General features: G+C 36.6%; 2 protein-coding genes across 2 annotated transcripts; one reads left to right on the forward strand and one right to left on the reverse strand.

The window, feature by feature from the left end:
* Positions 1 to 870: 870 nt before the first annotated feature.
* On the forward strand, positions 871 to 11,906 carry polr3glb (RNA polymerase III subunit GL b). Its single transcript, XM_060870338.1, has 8 exons — positions 871 to 1,032; positions 3,037 to 3,193; positions 8,117 to 8,246; positions 8,696 to 8,764; positions 9,720 to 9,779; positions 10,710 to 10,777; positions 10,957 to 11,073; positions 11,185 to 11,906. The coding sequence occupies exons 2-8, from the start codon at positions 3,074 to 3,076 to the stop codon at positions 11,269 to 11,271; spliced, it is 651 nt and encodes a 216-aa protein (XP_060726321.1). The 5' UTR covers positions 871 to 1,032; positions 3,037 to 3,073; the 3' UTR covers positions 11,272 to 11,906.
* A 6,296-nt stretch (positions 11,907 to 18,202) lies between these two features.
* On the reverse strand, positions 18,203 to 21,487 carry txnipb (thioredoxin interacting protein b). Its single transcript, XM_060870339.1, has 6 exons — positions 21,032 to 21,487; positions 20,362 to 20,437; positions 20,127 to 20,274; positions 19,646 to 20,005; positions 19,224 to 19,526; positions 18,203 to 19,118 (listed from the first exon to the last, which is right to left on the reverse strand). The coding sequence occupies exons 1-6, from the start codon at positions 21,285 to 21,287 to the stop codon at positions 19,071 to 19,073; spliced, it is 1,191 nt and encodes a 396-aa protein (XP_060726322.1). The 5' UTR covers positions 21,288 to 21,487; the 3' UTR covers positions 18,203 to 19,070.
* Positions 21,488 to 22,163: the final 676 nt, after the last annotated feature.

Raw genomic sequence — 22,163 nt, forward strand, 5'->3', positions numbered from 1 at the left:
CAATTATTTATTTTAACATTCAGTGGCAACTATGAATTATTCATTAACTGCTGTGAAACTAATGATATAGGTATGTGGTTACAAGTGTGAGGAGTCTGGTCATGCCAAATAGCCATGAGAGTTTAAGAGTTGAAAGGTCTCCTCTTATTACAGACACAGCAGTCTTTAAAACTGATACACCACTGAACAATCTTCCTGTAATGAACATATCTGGGTAGATCCCTGATCTGCCTGCCAACATGCTGGTACTACCCTAACTCACATTTGTTTCATCTGGAGAAACACTGATGACATCCATTATTAATCAAATAAATAAATAAATGAAATAATGATTGGCCACAACATATTAATGCCCATGACTTAGTAACAAGAGGGAAGGGGATAAAGTTATGGCCAAAGCTTATAATAAAGCATGATCAGAGTGATGGCAGGAAGGATGTGGCCTTAAGCACAGCCCAGAGGAAAGCCTTTTCTGCAAAATCTTGGAGCCACTATGCTCTACATTACTACCACAACCCAGTTCTAGTAATTTCTAATATATAATATATAAGTAACTCATTAATATGTCAAGACAACACGTGAATAAGTAATGGCCACGTATTCTTTTGTTGTTAATTAGTCATATCAGAAGCGGGGCTCTGTAGTATCATGGTTTGGAAGCAGAAAATTTAATTCCTTTGGTGAGTTATAGTTTATTGACGGTATACAGGTATGCAGTTGCTGTGTTGGTTTGTGATGAAGTCTGTTGCATTAACACTGACAATCCCAAGCGCGCGCAAACTGTTCGAAGAATCTGCTGCCCCTGACAGATTGGCTGTGCTGTTTAGGGGCAGGACGCATCCTGGTTGGCTGTACTGCCTTGCGATCTACTTCCTCTCTGTAGGATGTTTACGATGTTTGGCGCGTAACTTCGTACCTGAACTAATCGTTCGGTATATCGTGCGATTTTAGTTATAACTATGTACTTAATATAGTAATACATTTGCATGCATCATTAACACCACCCGCTGAAGCGGTGCTGCTGCAGTACAGGTACAGTAAAGTTAGCATATTTTGCTAGCCGGCTAACTATATTTTGTTTTTGTATTGGTTTCGTTTTTTGTCATATTAAATACGTGTATTTTACTTATATATGCAAATACAGCTAATAGCTACGGTTCTGTGCTAAAGTGATACTTTTTGATATAATTTGATATACGCTGAAATATATGAAAAAAATAAACACACACACACACACACACACACACACACAAGCTTGATTTTGTTTTCTTATCTTACCACAACATCGAAATGAAGTTCTACTGAAACTTTTAATGAAAGAAGTTCAGTAACAAACATTTTGTGGCTTGATATTAAAACGGCTTCTTTTTTTTTTTCTGAACCCTAAACACTTTATATACACTTTTATAGAAGTGGCACCTAATATTTGTCCATTGAAACAATTCTAAGAATCCACTAAACTGCACAATTCTGAAATTGTGACCTTTCTATATATTTTTGCCTCTGAAAAAAAGGCATCCTCAAAACAACAAAAGAGGTTTTTCTGTGTACAACCTCATATTTCATTTGCTCAAAGGATGACTAGATGACTTTTATTTTTATTCCATAATTTCTTAAGCAGCATCAGTAATTGTATTAAAGATTTTTAAGGTAAATAGTTTCTCTTTATTGATTGGATGTAGAAGATGACTGTATGTATTGGTGCATTACCATCTTGAAAAATTACATCATTGTTTGGAAACAATATTTGGAACAAAGGATGCACCTGATCACTAATTTCCAAATACTTGCTGGCAGTAACAGAACATGTAGGCTAATGATGGGCCCACAGAATACAGAGATATGGTGGCCCAAATCTTTGCTGATCCACCACTATCTTTAAACAGAGAGTCCAAGTTTGTGCGGTTCTTTGAGGGTTCTCCATACATTAACTCGACCTACTGTCGTGAATAATGTTAATGATGATTCATCAGACCATATCACTAGATTCCAGTCTTCATATGTCCATGTTTTATAATCATGACAATATCTTTTTCACATTTTTTGCATTTGTGTCTGTGATTAATGGTTTATTAACTGCAGCTTTTCCATGGATGTTGGCTTTGTGGAAACAGAGCCTTTAAGATGGATATAATGTTCTGCTGCTACTTTTCATAGTGTTCGACAGTCCGTATTATTATGTTTTGTATTATGTTGTATTATATATTGTATTATGCCCACTTTGCTGATGAAGTACTAAACACTAAAGAGTTGGACTGTAAAGGTTACAGATGCTCCTGCTAAACGGGCTCCCACCATTTGTCCTCTTTGGAAGTATGACAAGTCACCCATTTCACCAGTGTCTTAAACTCACCACTGCTGGGCCTACCTTGATTTATACTGGTATGCAACCTAAACAATACAGTATATAGCAACGAAAAATAAATAAATGATAATCACAACATTTATATTTTTTTACAGTAGCCTACACAAATTATATTAACTCCTATAACAATGGGTGTTCACATTACTTTGTCCGTCCCCTGTATATAAGAATTAATAAATAATAATAAAATAAATACACAATCACATACATGCAGTTTAACACCCATTGTTTCCTGACTAACGAAAAATAAATAAATGATAATCACAACATTTATTTTTTTACGGTAGCCTACACAAATAATATTAACCCCTATAACAATGGGTGTTCACATTATATTGTCCATTCACTATATATAAGAATTAATAAACGATAATAAAATGAATACACAATCACATACATGCATTTTAACATAAATTGTTTCCTGACTTTAAAAATTGTAATTTACATTTCTGGCATTTAGCAGACACCCTTACCCAGAGTGACTTATATTTGATTTCAACTTCTGCAACTGAGGGTTAAGAGTCTTGCTCAGGGGCCTAGTAGTGGCAGCTTGGTGGACCCAGGATTCAAACTCCAGACCTTCCGATCAGTAGTCTAATACCTTAACCACTGAGGTACCATATCTCTGTAATGTCTCTTGAGTTACACTACTCTTTTTGGTCCATTTTCAGAAGTTACACCTAAACATTGGCTGAATATGAGCTGAGAATGGCGGGACGGGGGCACAGCAGAGGAAGAGCTCATCTTAGTTTTCCTGTGGAGGCAGTGGGAATAGGCAAAGGAGAGAACCTTCCACCTTCCACTGTCCAGCCTACACCACTGTTTCCTGTGAGTTGCTGTATGCATATGTAATGTTATCTAATGCATATTCATCAATATACAGTACACTCACTGTTCAATTTATTAGGAACTATATTGTCCACATGCACCTTCATGCAGATGTAATCGACCAATGTGGCAACGGCATAGTGCATAAAATGTAGATGCAGGTCAAGAGCTTAATTTAATATCCACGTCAAATATCAGAATGTGGGAAAAAGTGTGATCTCTGTGACTTTGATCATGGCATAGCATGGTTGGTACCAGATGGGCTGGTTTGAGTGTTTCAGAAACTGCTGATCGCCTGGGAATTACACAAACAACAGTTTCTCGAGTTTACACGGAATGGTGTGAAACCCAGAAAACACTGAGCGAGGGACAGTTCTATGGGTGTAAAATCATTATTGATTGGAGGGGTTAGAGGAAAATTTAGCAGCCAGGAAGGGTATAGTAACTCATATAATAGCTCTTGACAACAATTCTGCTGGTGTAGCGTATCCATCTAAAGGTTTGATGTACTGTGTGTTCTCAGATGTTTTTCTGCACACTGTGGTTATAATGAATGCTTTTTGAATTGTTATAGACTGAGCTCAAAACAGACTGATAATTCTCCTTGGATAGCTCTCACCAGTAAGGTGTTTTAGCCTGCAGACCCTTCACACACAGGGTGTATTTTTGTTGTTTTTTTCACACCATTCTCTGTGTTGTGTGTTAAATTCCCAGGAGGTCAGCAGTTTCTGAAATACTCAAACCAGGCCATCTGGTACCCGCTTCTGTGCCATGGTTAAGGTTGTGGTGTATCTGGCCAATAAAAACAACTCTGAGGATAACGATTTTATGTGCACTCTAAATATGTCCGTGCAACAATGACTTCATTATGAAATGCATAATATGGCATGTATCAACACATAACGCCTAATGAGTTAAACTTACAGTTTATTACAAAATACCTAGTGTTTTGATAAACCTGGGTCATTTTACACATTTCTTTAAAATACATATTAATTTGTATGCACTGCGTTGAGCTGGATGTTCTGAAATTAGATGTAGTTTCACTTATATATTAAATAAAAGAACTATAGTGCTCATCTAAAATAGAGGTAAGTAACACAAATTAAAGTGAGTAATATGAATAATGATATATGTTAAAAAGACCATGGTGCAACACTTAAAAATAAATAATTTGTTAATATATATATTTCTTTTCATATGAACACTATAAAGTTAGTTAAACCTCTGGTAGTAACAAAATACCCAAACTACTAAGCAAAGAACAAGGCAATAGATTTTTCTCAGTAGGGAGTCTTGGTGACAGGATCTGTTATTCCATCATGAAGACATATCACCACTGATGAGTGGCTTCCTGACTGACCTGATGATGGGAATATTCTCACCATTTAATCACTGCATGACTCACAGCTGTGGCATCATAAGACTGACATGACACCAGGGCCTAGAGATGTCATTCTTCCTCATTAATTGCTTCTTTCTCCTGTTCAGCGTCTCTGTGGTTTGTATTGCTAATTTGTTTATATTTTAAGAAATAGAACCAATTAACTTAATTAGAAAAATTTGTGGGCAGGTAAAAACAAAAATAATGCAGCAGGGTAAGAATTTCTTTGAGGATGTGACAGGGGGACTGAAAGAACTGTTCTAGACAAGGTTATGTTTGATGAAGGCTAGTTAACATTATCAAAGTGACTTTAATTTACAGGAGTTTGATAATGTTAACTAGTTGCTAGTTAAAAATTCAGTTGCTAGTTAAATTCAGTGCTTACTGCTATAAGGAGTCAGAAAACTAATAAGCTGTCTAGCTAATTGCTGTTAGAAATCATCTGACTAATGTTGGCTAAGCTCATGCTAAGCTCACCTCATTTTCATTACACATAATATTAACTATTTGTATATATTTTCGAACCAGTTATTGTACTTGATGACTTCTCTTCACCATTTTCCTGTCAGTTGAGAATTCTCAACTCTTCTGTGTTGTTTTTCAGAATCCTGGGTTGTTATCAGGTTCTAACAGAATAAAATTAAAGTCTAAGTTTGCATTTACATTTATCTCATTTGGAGATAAATGTAAATGCAATGTAAATGGAGGTCGGCCTGATCCAGAGCAATGCACACAAGTGCTTTTAAGTCTATCGATGAATACATTAACACTAGTTTACTGGGTTACAGACTTCGGATACCATCAATCTAAAACTCTTTTTTTCCACCTTCAGAGAGACTAAAACTACTCCTTATTAACCATCTGAGAGAAATAGTATGCATGGACCAACACTATAGGATCAACAATGCTATAACAATATAACAATATTCAAATAACACAACTGAATTAAGCAGATAGTACACAAAGGTCAGAATCCTACCTTAACAGAAGACACTATATTAAAAATAAATAAAATAAAGTGTTAAAACACATATAAAACATTAACGCACACTAGGTACTCATGGCAACTGTGTTAAATAAGGTTAACTTAAACATAATACAAAATTAGCCAACCTGCTTCACCCAGGTTTTGAGTGTGGTGTGTTGTACAAATTGTCATGGATTTTGGCTGGTAAGTTGTTCCAAGGTTGTTAGCGTTACTGTCTACAGGTAAAATCACAGAAAACCTAATGTTTTTTCTTCCTTATCCAGAAATTAAAATTGTTTGTTAATTGACAATTCAGTTGAATTCATTTTTCTTTTCTATTCAAAGGTGTCAAATAAACAGGTAATATAGAATTTATATAAAAATTTAGGGTGCATAAGTACGGAAGCGTATTGCATTCACTTTAGGAAAAAAAAATCTACTTCTGAATTAACGGGTTAATTATCTCAGAATTATGAGATAATTTTTCATGAATAAAAAAAATCTACTCTGTTTTTCTGAATTAACGACTTAATTATCTCAGAATTATGAGATAATTTTTCATGAATAAAAAGTTTTTTGCTCTGTTTTTCTGAATTAATGACTTAATTATCTCAGAATTATGAGATAATTTTTCATAAAAAAAATACTTGTTCTGTTTTTCAAGTAATGTAACTTGAACCACAACTTGTAACTTGTAACTTGTTTTTCAAGTCTTTAAGTAATATAAATGGTATTGTTATTACAGTAGTGCGTCAACTTTGCGCAGACACCTCAAGACTTTGCGCCTGTTCAGATGAAAAGAACATTCTGATCTGCTTGACGTTGTTGTGTTTCTTCAGGATCAGTTGAACCGATATGTTCAGTTGAACCGATATCGTTAATTCAGAAAAACAGAGCAAATAACTTTTTATTCATGAAAAATTATCTTATAATTCTGAGACAAGTCGTTAATTCAGGAAAACAGAGTAGATTTTTTTCCTCAAGTGAATGCAATACGCTTCCGTACATAGGACTTTTGAACAGTATGTATTTTTTCTCGTATAATTGCAATGCTATTTCTAAAGTGAATGTTTTGGAGTCTTTCCACCTCCCTGTCAGATACTGGTCTCAGGCATCTCTATAACTCTAAATCACCTACTATATAGGCCATGAGTCAGTGTCTGGTTTAGGTCCATAAATAGTTACACAGTGACACAATTTCTAGTTTGTCTCAGTTCTCAGCACACTGAATTTGAAAGGAAGCAAAGAGAATGAGGTTGCATTGCATGTAGAAAGCTAGCTCTGCACAATATAGATAAAAATAGCATGCCATTAAGCTGTTGAAAGATCTGAAAGACTGAATGTGTTATGGAACCTGAATTCCACCATATAAATCAATTATTCCAAATGCTTATGGTTTTACAATAACTATTGTGCAAAAAGTGTAAAATAAAAAACATCAATCTCAGACACCATCCTCATCAGTAGTCTTCATGGAAAAATAGCTTTTCTTTAATTTATGCGACACCAAGGCAGTTAGGCCCGAATCCCAGATTACTTCTTGTTCAGTACTTCTGGTGTTGAACAAAATAAGTAGTACACTACATGTAGGGCATGCCATTTGAGGTTTGACAACAGAAGAAAATGTCATGGAAGAACAGAGACAAATGTAACACAGCAAAAGAAAATGTCTGACTTTGCTAATGTCTGAAGGCTAAAAGCACCTTAGCTTCTAAGTGTAGTTTTTATTCTAGCTTGGATACATTAAAGTGTAACATTGCTGCTTACCTATATTACATTTGCACCAAACTTGAGATTGAATCATTTTGTTTAAAATCAGACTGCAGACTTCTCACAAAAATTTGACCAGCTTGTTGCTTTTGTCTGCATTTGATCTGACAACATTAGTTTATATTTCCATGATTTTGTTACTATTTCCAACTTTTTTTTTGTTATTTACCACAGCCCTCCATGATCTTGTCAAATATAGAATCTAACATCATGATAACAATACAATACCTTTAATTGGGTAGCCTGCTGATAACCAACAAGACACAAATCTCAGCCCTTAAGCAAAATTTGTTTACTTTTAATAACATTTGTTCTGTCTAGTGGTTTTTATTTTCAGCATGTTTCTGGGTAGTCTAGTTTTTGCCCTCAGCCTTGTCTTTATTAAGTAAAATGTTTCAAATGATTCCTATGGTTTAACTTCAGTAGTAAATAAAATTATCACAAAAAAAAAGGAAACAGATCAACGATTCCCACTGTCACTCTTTCCATTATTATGCTAGAGGTAGCTTTCATCTCATCTGGCCACAACATTATTACAAATATATGGGATGTACTGTATGCTAGCCACCTTATTACTGTGTATTATTGTGTACAGTATACATAGCCCAAAATGACATTCTTTTATTTTCTAGTGAATTGTTGTTTGTTGGGGCAAATTGCAGAGCTTCAGTATGACAATGCTTCTATTGCTAGAATGTGTATGAATATTGCTAATATTTGTAACAGCTATGATCACAATTTTGGTTAACAGCCTGACTTTGAGTAACTATGTTTTCTCTGTCATGCCGTTTTAAATGGAAAGCCCTTGGAGCACAAGCCACTGCCATTACAGACAGGAGAAGAAGCAGAATATATGTTAGCGCTGAAGCAAGAGTTCAGAGGAGCCATGAAGACTCTGCCTTTCTACATACGACCTGCTGCACCTAAGAAAGGTCACTGATTCTCCCCACACAGCAATATATCACATATCTTTACATCAGTTTTGTCATTTTTACCATTTGTCATTGGTTTTATCATTTATATATTAGGCAGAAATGAGATTTTCTGGGGGTAGGTTATGACGTTTACATCTTGTCCTACTACAAGGCTGTTTTCATGATGGAGCTGCCAGTGGTGCGTGTGTGGATAGTTATTCAGTTATTTTCAGATAGTTTATTGTGGCACTCTAGCAAGTTTATTGATTTATTAATTTGTAGATTTTATTTTATACACTGGCAGTTGTCATTTCCTATAGTGTACATTCCACTTATATTTTATTTATCACCACCCTGTGTAGAATTATGTTAAAAATCTCATGATTGCATTATTATTATTATTATTATTTATTTATTTATTTATTTATTTATTTATTATTATTTATAATTACTACTACTTTTGGCAGATGTGGAGCGTTACTCGGACAAATACCAGAATATGGAACCATCTGACAACACCATTGAATGGAGCCCAGGTACATGTTTTGTACATTTCAGAATAGACTTGAACTCAGAATTCTTCAGAACATAGCAGGGCTGGATGTTTAAATGGAGCTCAGTCTGCAGTGTTATTAATGTCACTGAGGTTTGTTCCATCAGATCATCACTCCCATGGAGCCTGAATTGACACCATTAATTGAATAACAAATTACCATGAAGTGAGGATTGGTTCTCTGCACACTAATTAAAGGTTTTATCTTCAGCAAAGCTACTGGGAACTGCACTGTATTACAGGCACATTCAGATCCACATATTTGTTTATGTACTATCTTAATGTTCGAGTCAAGTCAAGGCTACATTTCCATTCCTCTCAACAGATGTAATGCTAGGAATAGAATATAATTCCTTGTGTTCAAAGAACTACACGTAACATAATACAGTAACAAACAGGAATGGAAATAAACAATAAGCTGAAAAACAATAAACAAACATCATGCACTATAAATACTACACAGAAAACTGAATAGTATGTATACTAATAATTTTCATATAATTATATAATTAGATTACATTATATAATGACCTGCAGTTTTGAATAGTTGAATATTTATTAATTTGCAGTTTATTTTAGGAAATTGGTATACAATTTTGGTTACATTGAGTAACACAAACATTAATTTGGTCTTTTTATTTATTTATTTATTTTTACCAGTCCCTCATGCAAGTGGTGTGCATTAAGTCAAGTGTGAACTCAGCTGTAGCTGTTCACATATTCCTCTTACTCCCTGAGTAATTTTTATTTTGCTTCGGAAAAAGGTCTCAGGCAAGCTTGTGCATGTTATGATCACAGATCAGATGTTTTCCCCTTCAATTTGATAACTGAAGCCCAAACACTGTTCCTATTGTTTTTTTTTTTTTTTTCACATCAGTTTGCAGGAATGTTTCTTGCTGTATTTGTAATACTCCAAATGTTTATTTGTTCTCTTCCAGACTGGAAACGCTTGCCGAAGGAGCTTCGTGTGCGGGTGAAAAGGCCTCCACCAAGCGAGAGTTAGTGAGCTGTATTGTGCACAACATCCTGAACAAACACTTCCACGCATACAGAATCAGACTGATTAGCAGCTCTCCTTTCTTCTCTTCAGAGAGAGACTTCTTTATCTCTAGCCAAATCACAGTAACCCAGCACACTGGATGTGTGAGCTTTTAGAGAAAAATTATGTCAGTCTTTAAATAAATTTCCTTTGAAAAGCGACGTGCTCCTGCTTATTAACAGTGTGAATTTATAAGTTGCTTTCTACCACAGCTGTGTGTCCTTTTGAGGGCACTCAGGCCTTTCTCTAGCCAGGTTTCTTAAAAGAGGATAAATGGCATAAATTAGAGCACATGGAAGAGGCGGCCGTGTCTTCTTGGCTTTAAGTGTGGAAGGTAGGCTCTGACTCATTGCTGTCTCGGGGGAAATCAGGAAGACAGCACTCTGTGCCATTACACACACCTCCAAAATGAAAGGCTGCAGACAGAGCGATGAACGATGCAGAAAACAAGAGCTGTAGAGAACAGTGTGAGAGTAGCATGCATTTAGCTCATTTGTTATCTGCCATTGTTGTATCTTATTGCCTTATAACAATTTCAACATGATTTTTGCAAACATAATACACCACATGCAACATACCTATAAAGAAACATACTATCTATACTATAACCATACCTTGGGTCTTTATTTTACATTTTATTCAGAAAAGGAGCATATAGCTGACATAATGTTTACAGCTTGGTTATTAACAATTCATACCTGTAAATGCATGTAATTTCTGGGGAAAAAAAAATTTCCAGTGTTGTTATTGTGTGATTATTTGCGTTTCCTTTTCCAAACTATGTTCTTTGCTGTTTGATGCTAACTGAAGCTGTTTACACATTATTTTTCTGTCCTTCTGTCTTGTACTAAGCAGACATGGTCTTAGTTTTGTTAATTGTGTATTTCAGGAACCTCAGTCATTTCCAGAAGCCTCAAACAACCACAAGTGGACAAAGAAATCATCCGCAAACTGGAGGTAGTGTCCTATTTTCCTATCATGCCAATAGCTTGCATATTATTTGTTATTTAACAGAAAGAACAGATTAAATCTGACCTCACACCAGAGAAAAATCATTAAATTGTCCATTTATTTTCAGTTCTAAATAGCAGTAGTTAATTAGTTTCACTAATTTCCGGTCACATATAATCCTTCAGACACTGGAGAAAAAAGAGGAGGAGGTGAGTTCTGATGAAGAAGATGGCCAGAAGAAAAAAACAGAGGATGAAGAAGCAGAGGGGGAGGAGGAGTATGACGAGGAAGAGTTTGAAGAGGTAAGGTTTCCATAGTGGCAGACAGGATAATGATCATGTAAGTGATGTGTTCCTGTTTCTCTTCCAGTCTGCTGTACATTACGTTTGTGTGTTTTATGTGTATTCAAACAGGAGACAGACTACATCATGTCATACTTTGACAACGGTGAGGATTTCGGCGCAGACAGTGATGACAATATGGATGAGGCTGTTTACTGATGCTGAACTACAAAGCCACAAATGATAAGCTGAGTGAATCCGAATCCTCCATGTATTAAGGACTGGCTAGATGGCTGATGATACCATTGGGTTTATTATACAGAAACACATGGAATTCCCTTCACCATAAGGTTTTACATGACATACATTAGACTTCTTTCATAAATGAAGTGTAACCTTGTGATATGCATCAATCCTGATACACTGTAAAATACACAACTTTACTTACTCGGGTGAATTTTCATCTGATGTCCACTTGAAAAACAAAATACAATATAAATGTAATTAACCACTTTCATAAAATGTAACAGAAACTCATTACTTTGTTTGAAGTAATTGGTTGAATTCTATACGTTAGTAATTTTAGGTAAGAAAAACATTTATTCAGCACCATATATTTGCGCAATCATATTTCAGACTGTGATAATACTCTGTCTGAAATTCATGCAGTACTTTACTGATGTTCTAAAGCGAATTTGTAGCCAGGTAGGTTGACATCTGTATATATTGTTTCTCTTTAATAGTGTAATTTTGGACAACTTTTTATATCTTTATTGACATTTTACATGGTGTACAGAAAACAAGGACCACAATTTGTAAACATTTTTTAAGTTTTACACAATGTAGTTATTTGAATATTAAATGTAGTATTTTGAATATTAAATGTAGTATTTTGAATATTAAATGTAGTATTTTGAATATTAAATGTAGTATTTTGCAACATCTGGACTGATTTCTGACTGATTCCAGTACAGCACCTACTATAAATTTAGCAAAAAAAAGGTGATTGTTTTCTCTTGCTGTATTAACAATAAACACATATCAATTATCCTAAGTTTAAAAATCTGAAATAGGTGATTTTAAATCTGGTTACTTTACAGTGAATGTGAAAACTAATACCGGTTTATCGCTGAATCCTGTATTAAATTTGGGTTCACAGTGATTGTGATAAACAAAAGTGATTCTTTAACATTGAAATACAGCATACTAATGAATTAGAGCTTCAAAAACTAGTCAGAATTCACAGAAAACTACCATTTCCCACTTATCTCGAATCACTGCTGTATTGATATCCATTACATTTATATTTCTGGCATTTAGACACCTTTATCCAGAGTGACTTACAGCTTCACAGGTCATGCATCATAATACTTAACTATACTTATATACTTACCTAATAATTTTTAGGCATTGCAATATCTAAAAAAACACTGGTTATTGGTTATAGAACAACATGAGAACTCATAAGGTTTTATAAAGCCTGAAGAGCCAAAACAGAATAGCAATAATACTCACAACTAAACAATATTTATTAGGTTGAATACAGAACTATGTGTGAACTATGACTTCAAGAGGAAGTGGCTTTTAATCATAAACATAGACTTTTTCAATTCAGGGAGCTGGTAGATGCAGTCATTTGACAGGGTCTCACCTGTCAGGGTTCCTTGAAGACATGGTTTGCCAAGGTTGGTGTGGAAGAACATAGGTTTCCTGCACAGAGCCCTGATGTCAACCCCACTTGTCAACATCTTTGGAATGAACTGGAATGCTGACTGAATCCCAGGCCTGGTAACCAGACATCACTGCCTGACTACACTAATGCTCTTGTAGCTGAATCCTACAGCCATACTATAAAATCCAGTAGAAAGCCTTTTCAGAGGTGTGGAGGTTCTTATAACAGCAAAGGAGTACTACATCAGGAATGGATGTTTTCATAAGCAAATATGGGTGTATACGCATAAGATGGTTAGGCATCCACCAACTTTTGGCCGTATGGTATATTTTATATCATATATTACACTTAATTACCAATAAGTTCTAAAATCAATAGAAAAAATCAATACAACTATTAATGGAGTGATGGTTGTGCCTATTCTAATGAATTTATTTGTAACAATTTTTTTTAAGTTTTGGATTCAAATCACTGTGTCCAAATGTGTGTATATATATAATTACATTTTTAATATTCTTATCTCTCAATGGCCATGTCAATGAATCCTTGAACAAACCCTGTAAATTAAAGCCTATCTGAACAGGCCTCCAGTGAACATCCTGGCTGAAATCCTAAACAGTTCAACATGAATTCCCCTTTAAGAGTGGGAGCTCTTCCAGGAATGGACTAGAGGCTTCTATTCAGAGAACTACTGAAACATATTCAGTGGAAGATTCCCACATTGAAACTTTAGCCAGGTCAGAGCTGGAGGATGAGGTATGAATCAGTGCACGTCCGCAGAATCTCTAATGCTTGCTCATCACATCCTGACAGAACGATTAGTGGCCTAACTGGACACCAACTGCAGTCTAGTTTTGCACATATTTTTGTAAAACCTCACTAGCTTTTTCATGCCCGGACATGTCACAGGGTCTCTGACAACTGTAGGATAAAGATTATTGTTACTGGCCCTGTAAGGTTTTATTTTCTAAACTAAAAATGTCTTTATGTTTATGTATATAAATATATGTCCCAGAGTGCAATGCATAATTTTAGCAATGCTGTAGAGAAAAAGCAGAAAATAAATCCAGGGATTTAATTTGTTTATATTGCTTTCTCAGCATCTGGTCTAAATCTTCATCCTAAATATTGATACACGAGACTGTGGCTGGTACAGCAAGTGCTAACCCAGAGCTCAAGTGTAGCATGTAGTCATCTAAAATTGTCTCTCAGGACAACTTTGAGTACACTTTCAGTTCACCTTCTGTTAGCTCTGTTCAGTATCAAATGTGGATATCTGCTGACATTCAATACAACCAGCAATTGATAACTATGCAGTTAGTACTAGACAAAGTTCTGAAAACATGGACCATACATATACATGATAAATCTATACTGCAGTTTGCTAATTCTGGCTGAGGGTAGAAATTGTTGCTGTCTTTTTATCCTCTTTGATTAAGATTCAGCTCTTGGCATGTCTGTGAGAGGAACACTAGTCGTGTGCTGAAAACAAAAGCAGTCCTTCATGACACTCTCCATTTCACACCATTGGTGCCCCTCAAGCAACATGTTTTTTTCCAGTAATTGATGTTTGCTCTTGAACACTGTTTATTACTCCTGCACTTGGACACACACATACACACAAGTATACGCGGAAATATTGTTTATTTTCGTACTTGAGACTTGAGATTCCTTTTAGTGATATGCAAATTTAGATGTGGCATTTTATGCCTCTAATTTCATTCTTGTCAGGTCCAAGCAAGACATTCAAGGAGCTAAAATTGCGGTCACATCAGCGTTGACAGCACAGCATTCACTGTGATCCTCAAAGGTTAAAGAGTCTAATTTGGTAAATTAGTGAATCCACTAATCAGTGAATCTACTGTACACTTTCCAATGTATTTGGGCTCTACAATGTTGTGCAAAAAGGATGCAAAAATTTGGGTTACGTTTTATTTATTTAGTATTTATTTAGAATCTGAAGCCCTGGAAGCAGCAAAATAATTTTTTTAGCTTCCTATGCTTCCCTCTCATTTAGTGGGTCATGGCATCCTCAGAGACTTGCAAGAACAGTTTGTTCTCATGCCTGATATTGTAGAGACTAATTCACATGCACAACAAGCTTGGATTAGTTTTCAGCACAAGCCCTCAGCTGTTAAACATATCTGACAAGCCCCTCCTCTCTGACCACTACAGACAGAGTGATTCATCAAAGACAGGACTCTTTTACAGAAGACAGGTACAAAAAATGGTCTTTTGTAACCATCCCAGAAAGAACTATACAGTTAAAATAATGTTAAATTAGAGCTCGGGATAAGACAAAATGTTTACAAGTACCAAGCCTTCAAACCTTCCATCTGTACATAATGATGAAGAATCAACTCCCAAATATCCTTAGTCGGCTCATGAAAATTTGTATTTAGAATTAAGAAACCCTGAAACTATGTAGGTCCGCAGGACTGGAATTCAGGACTGCTAGTTTCTAGAAGGATTATGATCTTAAAATCTTTAAATCTGACATGATATTTGTTGCATGAAAATAAAATCAAATGTGGATAGACGTATCCTAGAGGCAGATTAACAATAGAAGTGAAACAGTTAAAACAATATTAAAAGGTAAAGGTCTGTATGTACTTACATGCATTAGACTGCAATTAGAATAAGCTTTCCCTGTCCACAACAAGCAGTATGCTTATTTATTAGATCATGCACTGAGCACATGAAATAAGACATTAGCCAATCATTGCTTAATTCTTTTGCGTGATTTTAGCTGTGGGCCAATCACATGCAGGGAAAACTCTGTGCGCCATCTCAGAGGGCCTGTTCAGAGAAGGACACTGTAGGTCCTATGTAGTTGATAATATTTTACTTTATTTGTAGATATTTAAGACATATTACTCATTATCTCATTGTGTTATTAGATTCTGAGTATTTGGTCATTGTTGTTTTCTAGTAAACATTTTGCAACATTCCCATGGTCACATATCTGGGCATCATAAGTGCCTATGTGTTTTTGTGCACGAGTGCGTGTGTGTGTGTGTGTGTGTGTGTGCGTCTGTGTGTGTGTGTGTGTGCATGGGTCTGCAGAAAGTGTGTGGAGTGAGCTTCAGCATACAGGGTGCCTGTTTGACATTTTGGTTTCAATAGTTCAACAAACATAGTGGCATCAGTGCATCAAATGTCACTACAAATTCAGAACTGCTTCCAAGCATGCACAAGGGCCTATGCGAGACCCACCACTGGCTTCTTTTTAACCCCTTCATCTGATCTATTACAATTTCTTTTAACTACATGCAAATTGTCTTTATAAACAATTAGACTACTTTGAGCTTTGAACAGTTTTAGTGTCAGGTATGGCTGGGACTATTCCCTGCCTGAACACCAGGGGGACATTCTGGCAGGCTTTGTTTATCTGTGCCATGTGCCTTTGTTTTTGTTTGTTTTTTTGTATCAGGCGTGTTAGCCCCGTTCTTTCTTTATCCATTCATCCTCTGAACACCTGTTCCTTATCTTTCAATGATTTTCACCCCATTTATACCGGTTGTCTCATGTTTATTTATTTATTTTTATTTGCTGAGTCCTTGTGTTTGTTTTCCTGTTTCTGTGTTCCTGTCTTTTGTGTTTTTGTTTTTAGTGATTGTGTATTTATTTTCCCTCTCTGTTTCTTTGTGAATAAATCTTTTTTTCTTATTTGTTATCCTGCCTGTATCCCCACATTCCCTGACATTTAGTGGCACAGATTCTCTCTCCCAGAAACCTTACTGGAAGGATAAACGCTATTCTTTTAAATGATATTCTCTCAAATAGTGTTTTGATAATGGTGGTGGAAAACACTGTCTAAAATCAGTCTCTCAAATCTCTCAAAGGTGTTTAGATGTTTAATTAGGTTAAGACCTTGTACCATGAGACCTGGTCCGTGAATTTTTATTCTTCAAACCATTCAGCAATCATTCAGTTGCCCTGTGGATATGGATGTTGTCATCCTAGAAGAAAGCCCAACCATCAGGATCATGTTTGTCATTGGTGTCATAGGTTTTGGTACGGTAAATGGGCATAGATTCCAAACCCTGGACACCCTATTCTTCACACTTCAGTGTTATCCAATTAATCAGCTAAACAAACAACCACTCCTGAGTTGAAATTGGTGTTTTAGAGCTGGGGCAGCACACAGATGTACAGGATTGTGTTATATGATGAAAAGTGGACTCAAACCACATCAGCCAAATGCCTCCCATAATAGAACCATTCATAATGCTTACTGAATAATGTGCTGGGACCTAAAAGGAGAAACTGAACAGCATCTAGTGGAGTTATATGTTTGTGTTTAACTCCACGAAAGGCCATGAAAGCAACAAGGTAATGTTAGGAGGTTACAAAGTCCTACTTGGCTTGGTTCATGGCTACTGCTAAAGTTGGAGGGAGCTGCGGGTTGAGGACAGCTAGAAAAGGAGAACGCGAGCAAGGGAGAGTAGACAGATAGAGATCTTGTTCCTTTTTCAGAAGGTTCACTGTATGGGGACAGCTGCAGTGGGAGTAAACAACAGCATCAGATTTCTGCTTTGATGGCTGCATACGTGCTGAGCTCGCCCTTGACATGATTCACACATACTGTAATGCATACATTCCCTCCTGCACGTACACCTTCTGTAACCTATTATGCAACTTTCTACTTTGCATGTTTGCTGAAGAAATCCACACATTTCTTCCCTTTATTAGTTATTCACCAATCAACAGTTAGTTTCTGTAGTTGAACTTCTTGGTCATGTGCTAGGATGTCCCAGGGAATTATTTGACATTTTAATAATAAGAGTAAAGCAAATTAAATTTTGATTTAATAATATTGATATTGCCAAGTAAGAATAACAGAGGTATTAATTATTCTTTATTACAAGTGGAGAAATGTACAATTGTGGCTGTTAGCTTTATAGCTTTTTTTCATTGACAGGTATTGCATTATGTGTTACACTCTTCAATGTGGAATAAAATCAAACCACACTGGTGCCATCCCCATGTATTTGAAGCATGATATGCTCACCAGTCACTAGGCAGTTCCTGAATAGTTTCCAGCTAAACATACACTGTAAATAATACCTCTTCTGATACACAACAGGTGGCATTTAATAATATTGTGTACTCTTGACGTTGTGCCATTGGATGGGGTTCATATCCTGCTGTCAACCCTTCCCCTACATTGCAGGAATCCCATACAAGAGATTAAGCATGACGTGATATCAGGGCAAAAAAGGTCTTATTTCTGACATCATGTCCTATTAAATAGTGTGCGTGCATAACAAGCTTAGCATGATTACAGGGTGTTCAGATAGAATTAGCACTGAAACTACTGGAAGGCATGTTTTTGTCTTATACTTAATATTCATTGTCTAACATTATCGCTCAATAGAGTACTTCCTGTCCATGTCTTGTAATACACATTTGAATACATAAATATTTTAGCCACTGAGAAATTATTACGTTTATAGAGTTCATACTGAGACAATGTTTTCATTACACTTTTATTTCCAAATTTGCGCTTTGGTATGTATATATACAAATATAGCTGTATGTATAAAATATGCACAAAAATTTACACTGAAGACATAATTCTCAAATTCCCAAAGCAAAACCTATTTACAGGTTTCTCTGCATGGTTTCAGTATTATTGAGTGTAATTACTATAATCAAAGTAAACAAATTGTTAGAACACTGTTAACAGGTTAATTATTAAAATAAAAGTTCAATTTTATAGCAAAATGAAAACAAACCATTAACTCTGATACAAAGTTGTATATATCTTCAAAAGTGCAGTCTAATATTGTGCCCTTGTAACTCTAATTTAATACATTACAGTAAAAAAACAACCTTGTATTTCCATCGTTACACTGATTTGTACCAGTCCTAATGATCTTTTTTAGATTACGACCTGGAATGATTATAAAGGCAGGTTCATCATTACACCAATATGGCAAAGCTCAACATTCGTCTGGACAAAAAAACCTTTCAGGTCTAAATACTGAGGATACCCCAGAAATAATCAAGAAATACAAATCAAGCGCTTTAGTCTAATGCGGTTCTCAAGAACCTGCTTATCACTCACTCTCTCTCTCACTCATTTTCTACCGCTTATCCGAACTACCTCGGGTCACGGGGAGCCTGTGCCTATCTCAGGCGTCATCGGGCATCAAGGCAGGATACACCCTGGACGGAGTGCCAACCCATCACAGACCTGCTTATCAAATAAGTGAAATCATCCTTTTGTTTTTACATTACATAATAAACCTTAAATAAGTTTCCCAACTCTGCAACAACTTATTAACAACTTAACAGAAGAAATGTTAAGCTTGTTAAAGATTTTTGCAACTATAAATGTTTAATCTGACTCAAGGACAGTGCCTCTGCTATTGCATCCTTCTTGTACCTGCAACACATAAAGAAAGGGAAAAAGCATTAGGCTTCACCTTTTTCCCAAATTGCTTAAGGAAATTTCCATGCTTGCGATTTGGGCATGTACATGTTTGCAAACCTCGGTATAGGCAGGAGGTGGTGTCAGATGGTATGCTCTGGCGAGCATAAAGATAGGACTGTCATCTTCACTGTAGTCATCTAACAGTGGTGTAATGAATGGGTCAAAGCAGCCATGCAACGGTATTTCACTGTAGCTAGGTGGAGCAGAGGGCATAGACGCCAGGCTGCTGGAGGCTGCTGAGCTCCCTACTTGACTACTCATGCTGCTGCTACGACTAGCAAAGTCAGTAAAGGGGATTGTTCCGATGACTAAAGGAAGCTCCAGGGTTAGCTTGTCACTTCCTGGGATGTGCACATAAATCTGAAACACATACACCACAAATACATTAAGGTCTATCCAGGTGCAATCTGAGTCACTTACATAAATTCATAAAATGAAATGAATATGATACGGGTCTTGTTGGAGTGTGCTAAGCTCACCATCAGCGTATAGTCCACATGGATGATGTTGCAGCCCAAGATGGTGGGTCTTAGTTTAGGCACTCGGAAGGTTTTGCCCTGCCATATGTCACACATGCCAGAGATGATATGATTGCCCCTGACAGCTGAGATCTTTTCACGGAGCACCTTAGTGCGGCCATTGGCACGATAGGTGTGTGTGATAATAATGGCAGCTTTAGGGATGATGATGCGGGAGCAGGAGTTCTCAAATTTGGCATCAATGCAGATGTTCTCTCCTACACAGTAGCCCTTACGGTCAATCTTTGCTGTGACTGACACATTGCCATCAGGGATGAACATACAGGTCAGCTTTTTCTTCTTCACCCCAGTGGCGGGAGTCTGAACAACAGATGGATCAGGAATAATAAGATCTTAATACTTTCAGTTATCATTTGAGTAAACTGTTAATGACCACAGGGGAATTTTATAAACCTGAGCTGAACTGTTGAAGCTGACTCACCGTAAGTTCAGGAGTGTTGACATCAATCGGTTCCTCCACCTCAAAATACTTCTTGCACTCTACATCCGACTGACAGGACCTCTCCATTACTGCTTTAACATAGTACTCAACATAACCAAATTTGCCTTTATATGAGGACACCAGATGCCTGTGAAAACAGAAATATGATCGCTGAATAAGCTGAATAACAAGCAGGCGTATTTTCTCGCTAACCTCATCAAGTAAAGGTGCTCACCCTGTCTGGGGGAGCTCGAACCCAAACGTGTACTCATATGTATTTCCAGGTCTGAGAATAACAGAGCCATCCGAATCTGAAAAGCAAGACAGACCGCGTAAGATTTTTTTTTACATGCCTAAAATCATCATGGCCCATATTAAATTGCAAGTCAAAACACCGAGATGCCAAGTCCATGTGGTCTTTGAGGACAACAAACTCCTCATCAATACAACATTTATCAGACTGTATATTTATAATCACACCCTCCAGTGTCACCCAAATGAGGATGAGGTTCCCCCTTGAGTCAAGGGAGTTTTTCCTCCCCACGGTCACCTGAGTCACCTCAGACTTGCTCATTGGGGATAAATACAAATACATTTAAATACATCTAATATTAATCTTGATTTTTTTGTATTATATGAATCTTTATATTTAACCTTTGTTTTATGTTTATGTTCTATAAAGCTGCTTTGAGACAATGTTAACTGGAATGTGGTAGCCTAGTGGTTAAGGCGTTAAGATTACTGACCAGACGGTCAAGGGTTCGAATCCCAGCTCTGCCACTGCTGGGCCCCTGAGCAAGTCCCCTAATTGTATAAATTGTAAGTCACTCTGTATAAGGGCGTCTGCTAAATGCGCCATACAAGTAAAATTGAATTGCAAGTCATAGCAGTACCACTCGTTTTACCTGTTGGTTGTTGATCCAGGTGAAGTACGTCTGTATAATTCAGGTAATCTACAGCATCCCTACAGCGCTGCTTTCCTTTACTGTAGTCCACTTTGGCGCAGCCGATTGCATACAGTCTCATGGCGGTGACTCGGGAAGTCTCCGACACCTCCACCAACACTCTTCCTGACACTTTATCTCCACCTGAATAAAAAACCTTGGTGGAATCGCGGAAGTCAATCTTAAAAGTCTTTGGTTTTTTTGCCATAACAACCATTTTCGCCCTGTTTAAAAGATTAATGCAACTCTTTTAACTTCAGCAGGTTTGATTTATTTGGTTTTTGTTGTTTATTTGTCTCTGTTAGATCCGTAGAAGTGTTGTGACTTCACACGGGCGCCACTGTTTTATATTTCCCAACACGTGAAATCACTCACTGAGCTCCTTAAAGTATTATGTAGCTACCCGACATGTTTGCACGTGAACAACGCGTGCATGCTGTGAATCCCTTCTTGGACTGCACTCTGATTGGCCAGCATTGATGTTTTTGTGTCTTTTTAACCAATGAAAGTCCAGCGGCGGCGCGTGAACACAACGTGGACATTAGCACATAGTGGGAAACGGAGGAGTGGGCAGTTGGACGGTACTGTACGAATAGGTGGGGCTTATAAAGGGAACCCTACATGGACACCCTATCAGATACTGTTTATTACTCACACTGTATTGTACATGTCAGAATATACATATAAGCTTGACCAGGGTTACTAATTTTACTTCTGATCCGACTGTTTATCCAGAGTTTATTATAAGCGGATATGTCCATGTATTCCTGATATTATACACAATTTTATTCATGATCAAATTTTCTTCAGGGTTGAAGAACTACACAACCTTTTTTCTTCCTTCAGTCTTGAATATGAAGGTACCAAACTGAATTTTTCCATGTGGTCAAGTCAAGTCAAGTCAAGAGGCTTTTATTGTCATTTCAACCATATATAGCTGTTGCAGTACGCAGAGAAATGAGTCAACATTTCTCCAGGATCATGGTGCTACATAAAAAAGTCAGAGTTAAGGACTTAGTAAGTAACTCCTAGCCATATAAAGTTCATCTGTGCAACCTGGTGCAAACAGTGTGAGACAAAAGACAAACAAGAC

The sequence above is a fragment of the Tachysurus vachellii genome, chromosome 5 (genome assembly GCF_030014155.1).
Source record: "Tachysurus vachellii isolate PV-2020 chromosome 5, HZAU_Pvac_v1, whole genome shotgun sequence".
NCBI classification, from domain to species: Eukaryota; Metazoa; Chordata; class Actinopteri; order Siluriformes; family Bagridae; genus Tachysurus; species Tachysurus vachellii.